Genomic DNA, 9,275 nt, shown 5'->3' on the forward strand with positions numbered 1-9,275 from the left:
TATACTCATACAAAGACATTTAAGAAATATATAGACCCGACATAGTGAATAACGTTTTTGTACCGGTAACTTTTATAAAAGGTACTATGTATGTTGTCAAGTTTAATACGCCACCTCATATCCTTTTATAGACATGTTATAATTTTCTTTACAAAATTGTAATAAAAAAATTATAATAAAGCTCTTCTATCTTTTGTCATAAAAAAACTTAAAAGTGTCGCAAAATGAAGTAACATTTAAGACTTAGTGACGTCTATTGGCAATTCATTTAAATACAATTAATTAAATTGAATTATGGTTTTTAGTGAGAATCGTGGGAAAAATGTCTCAAGTGAAGTGTCAGCAATGCTTCCTCTATGTATCTTTTGAATATCTTTGATATAAATATTTGTTTGTATTATATTATATGACTTATAAATGTGTGTCGCATAATTAGAAGGCGTAGCTATACATCAAGTCAGGTAGTATGTGGCCGTTTGCGATGTGAGACGTAGTAAGGAGAGGGCTAGATAGATGGGCGACGGCTGGTTCTTGCTCAACGAATATTTTTCGATATAAAAATCTTTGCCTTGTTCTATCCCTTTCACCATCTAACACATTTCCAAAGTGCGCACAATACATGCTCTAATTTTCTGGTTTTAAATTAACTATACATATGAAATTCAAGAAGAAACCTGTATCTGCTAAATTAAGTTTATTATATTTTTGTTTGTATATTTAACTTGTAGGGAAAGTATATAAAGATAATATTGGTTCTAATTTAACGGTTAATATATTAAATTATTATAATTTATTATATAATCAGTTGATACTTCCTCGTGCTTTAAAATGGCAGCAGATGCAAGTGTTTGTGAATAATTTCCAATACCTACTTTCTTTGTCTTCTAATGTAACATCACCTACTAACACTAAATCTAAATTTGTCTTACAAGTTTGTGGAATGTATTATTTATATATAACTGCACGATGGTTTTTGTTGCATTTTGTTGCTTTGTTTTGTAATGTTGTTTGTCTTTTATATTATGAAGTTTTAAGCAGCAAATAATTAATAAAATATCTTTCTATTTAAAAAATTAAATTGAATTTAATGTATTTTGCTGTAGAAAACTTCTTATAGTTATGCTTTGTTCAAACTTGCTTAGCTTTTATGTAAATTTAGTGCTTTGATTGTTGAATAGTTTTTTATCGTCTGTGCCTAATTCTTACACGTGGTGTATGACACGTCCATACAAATGTATGAAAGCATGTCATATATTTGTACTATCATAAACAACATACCCTCTATAGTATCGATGTCAATGATTCACATACTTAGGGCTTGTCCCACCAAATTGTAAATTGTCTGATAACAAAGATGTGTAAAATATATGATTAAAATATCGGATTTTGTTCTCTCGCTATGACGTCATTTTCAAGCTATCTAAGACTATAGGTCAGTGGTGGGACAGGCCCTAAGTTACCATATATATCAATTTTGGTTTTTGAGATAATTGAATAGAGAATCGAAAGCTGACCTAAAATTATTATAAATAACAGTATAGATAATGAAACGCGGAATTGATATACATGGTGTTTGAATTTTCATTACATATTGATGTTTTAAAATAATGTGTTTGTATTTGTGTATGTAGAATACGGAGCCGTTGGACTTCTCGTTCAACCCGGAGTACGAGCCGGAGTTCAAGTTCTTCGACTGCACGCTGCTGGAGGCGGTGCGGCGCGGCGACCGCCACGTGCACGACTTCTTCCGTCTGCTGGCGCTCTGCCACACCGTCATGCCGGACCAGAAGAACGGCCGCCTCGAGTACCAGGTCAGCTGGATACACCTCTTACAATGTTACACCAAGTGCCAGGCCAAATTTATAAATTATAAGCTTCCCGTGCGACTTCATCCGCGTGAAATTAATAAAACTTTATTTTATTATTTAAATTCGTCAAATTTACAATTGCTAATGTTAAAATTCAAAAGCACAAATGACAGAAAGCTTTTGATATTGGATGACAATTGCCGTTATCATGCCAAATAATCTTCCTTAATGTTGTCAGCTTGTGTAGTTTATGGTCTCTTTCCCGCATGACAGTTTTTTCCAGTTTATCAACCCCCTAAGTTTAATAACGTGAAAATATAAGCGTGTTATATATATAAGTAGAAAGAAGAAAATATAAGTTGTAGGGCTTGTTAGTAAAAAAAAATATTATTCATATAAAAGAGTGTGTGTTTTTGCTATTTTTATTAATATCGTCTATGAATTAGGTACTTTTCTTCATTTGTGTTAATTAGTTTGTTATGCGCAGGCGCAGTCCCCGGACGAGGCGGCGCTGGTGTCGGCGGCGCGCAACTTCGGCTTCGTGTTCAGAGAGCGCTCGCCTAATAGTATTACTATAGAAGTTATGGGTAAAACAGAGGTATGTACCTTCCTATAATGCAATAACACAACGCTTTGACTAAACTATCGCACAACTGTTTAGTCGCTTTGATTCCTATGAGTTTATATGGAGCGTACAATACTCGATTTTAGTTGTGTTTAATTTTAGTTGTTGAGCTGCGAAACATCGACAATCGCACAGTTGTGCGATAGTTCAGTCGTATGTGTGTACCCGCTCTTATACTTTGTAAACGCCACACATCACTATTATACTCATCTATATTTTATACTAATGTCATAAAGAGGAAAGATCTGTATTTTTGTATGTATTGAATTGACACAAAAACTACAGGGCCGACTTCAAAAATTCTTTCACCAATAAAAAAATACGTTTTCATTGTGTACCATAGGCTATATTTTTTATTATTTTTCAATAATACACAGACGAAGACGCAAACAACAGTTAGTTATTGATAATTAAAAAAATTATAAACTATTTCACACATTACCTTATATTCATAGTAGAACAATCATATTGAAAGTAATCTACATGAAATTACATTATTTTTTGTGTAACAGAAATTTCCTAATTTGTTGGAATACTATAAATAATTATCAGTTGTTAATATGTTTTTTTCTTTATTTTCAGGTGTATGAGTTGTTGTGTATATTAGATTTTAATAATGTAAGGAAAAGAATGTCGGTGATATTGCGCAAGGACGGCGAGATTAGATTGTACACGAAGGGTGCTGACAATGTTATATACGACAGATTAAAAGGTGGCTGTCAGCAAGAAGTGAGGGCCAAGACACAGGAGCATTTAAACGTGAGTTTCATACCATGTCACTGATAACGTAATTATTTATATTATCTCTCATATCTTTATTTTCTTATTTTTATATATAATATATTTCACATGATTTTCTTAAAAAAATAACAAAACAAAACATATTATATAAAAAAATAGAGCACCACCGGCTGCGGAATCCGATGACTCAAGCAACCAGTGGTCAGGGCTGCAGAGACAGGAACCTTATATTAATTATTAACAATTTTATTTTTTTATGCGGACATATAATAAAATTGTAAATTGGATAACGAAAATCGGATTTTAATTTTTTTATGTCTGTATGTTTGTCTGTCCGCAAGCCGCGTTTGTTTCGGGTAATCTCCAAAACGACTGGGCCGATTTCGATCGGATTTTCACTGAAGGATAGCTGACATAGACGGGCGTATAGGCTACATTTTATTAATGACAAAGTCGCGGGCAAAAGCTAGTATAACATAAAATCAATATAGTTAAGATTTAAGACAGCAATTTTGTGAATTAACAATGCCATCTGGAAAGCGTCATATTCTGACCAATGAGGGAACAGCAACAGCACAAGTGTATCCGCCATCTTTATTATTTCGAAAAATTAACATATAGTTTGGTTTTATTTTAGAAAATACAAAAGAAGATGGGAATTTTTTGTTTGTTATTATAACTCTAAAATTAGAAAGAGATTTCTTGTTGTAATCAATAACACTTCCATAAGATATTATCATAGTTTTGTCTATCAGAAATTCGCTGGCGAGGGTCTGCGCACGCTGGCGCTGGCGTGGCGGCCGCTGGAGGAGCGCGGCTTCGCGGAGTGGAAGCGGCGCCACCAGGCCGCCGCGCTCGCGCTGCGCGACCGCGACGAGCGCCTCGACGCCATCTACGAGGAGATCGAGACTGACCTCCTGCTCATGGGTACCTAGCGCCATCCCACTCCTTCTCACTGCATATCACTACATCTCACTACATCTCACTGTATCTCACCACATCTCACTGCATCTCACCACATCTCACTCCATCTCACTACATACGCCGTTTCACGAAAGAGATGGATATATGATTCACATGCATGATTCAACAGTCGATAGCAATAATAGAAATGAATAATTGTAACAGACCTATTTTTTTTTTCACAAAACTGTTATTACATATTTATTAAAATCAGGCATATTTGTATAATAAATACTACATTCCAATAATAAATCTATAGTTATTTTCTTGGTTCTATTAAATCCGTTTTGTATTCATTTTTTTAAATAAGTATTTAATTTGTTATATAACAATTTTAAGCCATGTCTAATGTATGACAGGTGTGACTGCCATAGAGGATAAACTACAAGACGGTGTTCCGGAGACCATAGCGAATCTCAGCATGGCCGGCATGAAGATATGGGTTCTCACTGGAGACAAACAAGGTAATTGTTTATGAGTATTGAATATAAATAGTCATTAAAACACTTTACAACTCTTTAATGCTTAAAGTGCGTTGTTATAAAAACGCTGAAGTAAATTATGGCTCTATATCGTTTTTATAAGCTTTGGGAGTCTTTTGTTAAGAAAGATTTGTATTTTTGTTTGTAATGGAAGAACTCGAAAATAACACAGATTGTATAAATTCTTTAACCATTAGATAGCTAAGATTTTAATAAAACATAGGCTTAATTGAATTCCGTACTAAGTCGTATCATCCACTAGGCATATTAAGGGCCTGTCCCACCATTAGCTGATAGAGGTTGAGATAGTTTGAAAATGACGTCACTGTCAGATAAGGGAACAAAATCCGATATTTCCATCACATATTTTGCACGTTCGATTGTTATCAGACTATTTACAATTTGGTGGGATAGGCCCTTATTATTTTAAAATTGTTGACATATTTTCCGTTATGTTGTCAGAGACGGCGATCAACATCGGCTACTCGTGTCAGCTGCTGACGGACGACATGGCGGAGGTGTTCATAATTGACGGCGTGACGCACGACGACGTGGACCGCCAGCTCGCCAAGAGCAGGGACTCCATACGCGTCGTCAACACATTCCTGCCATACGGTCAATATCTATTGCTAATTAGTTTTACTAAGAAAGTCATTGGACTGTATTAATACTAGCTTTCGGCGGCAACTCCGTCCGGAATTAAAGAAACCAATTTCATCGAAATCCGTTCAGCCATTTAGGCTATAAACTCGTAACAAACATCCATCTATACTTACTTTCACATTTATAATATTAGTATGATGTACAAACTACCAATGTCCTTTTCTTTCGTTTCGTCTTTTTTTTTTAATTTGCAATAGTTATAGTTCAGAGTTTGTAATAATTCTGAAATGACCTAGAAAGTTAGGTAGGTAGACCTAGTAAGTCATGTTAGCTTTGTAATTTTTCTAATTTTTTTTTGTCAAATATCCCCATTTTCTCTAAAAGTTCGATGTAGATACAGAATCTCTCTCTCTCTCATTCTTCGATGTAGATACAGAATGAAATAATTTCTTACAGTAATAAACATATTTCAGGTTCATCAGAGGCTAAGAACTCTACGGCGAATGGCGGCGCGGGCGCGGGCGCGGGGCGGCCGTCCCCCGGGCGCGCCGCCAACGTGAAGCTGAACGCGCCCGCCGTCTCCGTCGTCACATTTAGGTGGGAACATAACTCACTACCCCGCAGGTAGACACCACGGCTACGCTCTAACTATCGCTCGCCTACCGCCTCCACACTGCCCCGCTGCCTCGCTGCCCCACTGCCCCACTGCCCCACCTCCCCACTGCCCCACCTCCCCACTGCCCCACTTCCCGCCGCGTGGACAACTACACTCTAACTGTGCATATCGCAGACAATATTGATTATTTGTCTATACTATTATAAAGAGAAAAGATTTGTATTTTTGCATATATTGAAATAACTCAACTGGACAAAAATTCTTTCACCATTAAGAAGCTACGTTATCGCCTAGTAATAAGGCTATATCCTTATTATATTTTAATTTCACGCAGACGAAGTCGCTAGCTACTGCTAGTATATTTTATACTAAAACATTTAAAATCAAACGAATTACGAGAATAGACAGATTATTACGGTATTTTTAATTGATGTACCAACAGAAAGAGGTTATCAAATCGTTTTTTTTTTGTATTAAGAGTTTTGAAATCATAAAAAAAGGAAAACGAAATCTAGTTGTTGATTAAAGGATAAATGTGTGTTGATTGTCGATTTATTTGGCTAGTTCACTTTCATATGACAAACGTGGCAAAGAACATGTTAATTGTAGTTGTTCACTGTGTGCTGACCTTTACTTTCCTGAGTGTCTTCCTTCAAGTGTGGGCTTGCACAAACTGTCTATCTTGTGTTGTACTGTACTGTGATGCTTCTATGTATTGTGTGTTTCTTTACTTGTGACTAATATAGTATATTTATACTAAAAAAAATCTTCTAATACTAGATATTTTCACAAAATTGTAACCATACAAGCAATTATAAATATTAAATGTCTCAGAGGCATTTATGTGACTTTTACATGGTTAAAATTTTAATATTAATAGGAACAAAATAATGCATATGTTTCTAAAATGTCTTATAACACGTCCTTCAACCACCCTTTATCTTTTCAAGTGTGTATTATTTTTTTATTTAATTACTCTTGTGTGATTTTTGTGTAAAAAGTTTACTTTTTTATTCTGATCGTATTTGTCCTTATCTAAATATATTTATAGAATTGTATAGAATATATGACGGATTAGAATGTCCAGGTTTTTAACAACATACTTACATCTAAAAGTTTACTTAAATAAAATTAAATACAGTTTGAAGCGATATATGTGTAACGAACACACGTACGTACGTACGTTTTATGCGTACACGTACGCAGTTTTTAACCTAATGATTTTTATGTTCATAATTTCATGATGGTAAATACAATATTTTCAAAGGAAATGTGTATATTATTCCAGTAACGAGTACAGCGCGGGCGGGGCGGAGGGCGGCAGGTCGGACGCACACGAGCATGCCAATGACGACACCAACGGCTTCGCCATCGTTGTCAATGGACACTCCCTAGTGCACTGCCTGCATCCCAAGCTGGAGGAGAAGTTAGTTATTATCTATACTTCTATGCTAATTAACTTATTTAAATTTTCGTGACATTATATAAATATATATATAAATAGTAAATATATAAATAGTAAATTTAAAACGTGGCTTAACTCACTAAAAAAATCGGTAAAGGCATCGACCAGTTTCGAATTAGTAGGGGGTCCTTTATCAGGGTGAGTGATTAACGGAGTCACTGAGTTTCACGGAGTTTAGCCGGAGTTTTATATTTAATATTTCATGCTAATAATAGCATAAACACTACTTAGTTTCGTAGGATTTTAGCAATTACAGTATATTTTTGAATTATTCTTTAATTAATGAAAAAAACCTACACTATGACACGCTTTAGGCTATATAATTTACGCTACTAAACTTAGGGAGAATAAAATTTGGTAAAAACCGTCATTCCTCTAGTTGAATGTTTATTATTTCGTATTTCAGATTCCTGGAGGTGGTGCTGCAGTGCCGGTCGGTGATCTGCTGCCGCGTGACGCCGCTGCAGAAGGCGATGGTGGTGGAGCTCATCAAGAAGAGCCGCAAGGCAGTCACGCTCGCCATCGGCGACGGCGCCAACGACGTCTCCATGATTAAAGGTTACCGGATATACATTAAATAATCCTTCCGAGCCTCAGTGTTAGACGATGTACAATGACTCCCCCCCCCTCACCCCTGTAAGCTTATAATAGTAAGTAATAATATTAGTAATAATAAGTGGTTTCGCAATATAACAACTTCTCTTAGCCGGTTTACTCTACCCGTAAATATTTTCAAGAGCCATCAGCCCGGGGATTAAGTGTAGGACTAAGGGGTTGTGTAAGGGTGGTAACATGTTCTAATTTGAAATAGTCTTGCCTTGAAAATATGCCTATTTTACAATAATCGATTTTTGTTAGGCGACATCTATCGAAATTTTTTTTTAAAATAAAAACACTGTTAATCAACTCTCACAAACATTCATTTATTTAAAAATAACTGTAAATATGTGCAGCGGCGCACATCGGCGTGGGCATATCGGGGCAGGAGGGCATGCAGGCCGTGCTCGCCTCCGACTATTCCATCGCGCAGTTCCGCTTCCTGCAGCGCCTGCTGCTGGTGCACGGCCGCTGGTCCTACTACCGCATGTGCAAGTTCCTGCGCTACTTCTTCTACAAGAACTTCGCCTTCACCGTCTGCCACTTCTGGTTCGCCTTCTTCTGCGGCTTCAGTGCGCAGGTAACTGCGGCTCACTTCTACAGTACACTACAGCCTACGGCAATCTGCATCTGGTTTCACTTATACATCATAATATATTCATGGTCGAAAGCATACGGGCAGATATGGCGCGCACACATGTCCTTGAAACCGAAAAAAACCTTGAACAAACATCCATTCATCCATCTAAACTTTCACATTTATAATATTAGTATGATGTTATATTTTGCATGTAATTATCCTGATGTGACGAAATGAAATAGCATTTTTTGGCGATTATACATAGATAATCACCAAAAAATGATTTCTAAATTAAATTACTCAATAATTAATGATTACTATAGAGTAATAAGTAAAATTGATCAAAAACATCTAATCTTTGACTTATGATTGTCTGATCTATGACCACAGATATATTTATGTAGCTGATTGATTAAAAAAAAATAAAATAAAATAAAATAATGTTTAATCCTTTGTCAACACTACAATTATGAACAAACACACACACATTACACATTGGATAGCCAACTTAGCCCATAATCGACAATTTGGAAGCGATTTTGATTGCGCCAATGAGATGTTTGTCTATTTGTTTACCAGACGGTGTTCGACGAGATGTTCATCTCTGTGTACAACCTGTTCTACACGTCGCTGCCCGTGCTGGCGCTGGGCGTGTTCGAGCAGGACGTGTCCGACAGCACCGCGCTGCAGTTCCCCAAGCTGTACGCGCCCGGACACACCAGCCGCCTCTTCAACAAGACGGAGTTCATCAAGTCCACGCTGCACGGCTGCTTCACCTCGCTGGTGCTATTCCTC

At 36.4% G+C, this 9,275-nt stretch overlaps 1 protein-coding gene across 1 annotated transcript in view; it reads left to right on the top strand.

The window, feature by feature from the left end:
• Positions 1 to 9,275, top strand: part of LOC106104718 (phospholipid-transporting ATPase ID) — a gene marked incomplete at its 3' end in the record, with an annotated part of 26,750 nt that extends 17,475 nt beyond the window's left edge. The window contains exons 10-20 of the mRNA XM_013284847.1: positions 1,632 to 1,811; positions 2,296 to 2,406; positions 3,016 to 3,192; positions 3,930 to 4,101; positions 4,497 to 4,601; positions 5,082 to 5,234; positions 5,696 to 5,819; positions 7,127 to 7,264; positions 7,710 to 7,861; positions 8,257 to 8,480; positions 9,060 to 9,275. Coding sequence (XP_013140301.1) covers positions 1,632 to 1,811; positions 2,296 to 2,406; positions 3,016 to 3,192; positions 3,930 to 4,101; positions 4,497 to 4,601; positions 5,082 to 5,234; positions 5,696 to 5,819; positions 7,127 to 7,264; positions 7,710 to 7,861; positions 8,257 to 8,480; positions 9,060 to 9,275 — 1,752 coding nt within the window. The remainder of the gene's footprint in view (positions 1 to 1,631; positions 1,812 to 2,295; positions 2,407 to 3,015; positions 3,193 to 3,929; positions 4,102 to 4,496; positions 4,602 to 5,081; positions 5,235 to 5,695; positions 5,820 to 7,126; positions 7,265 to 7,709; positions 7,862 to 8,256; positions 8,481 to 9,059) is intronic.

The sequence above is a fragment of the Papilio polytes genome, unplaced genomic scaffold (assembly GCF_000836215.1).
Source record: "Papilio polytes unplaced genomic scaffold, Ppol_1.0 DF823399.1, whole genome shotgun sequence".
NCBI lineage: Eukaryota > Metazoa > Arthropoda > Insecta > Lepidoptera > Papilionidae > Papilio > Papilio polytes.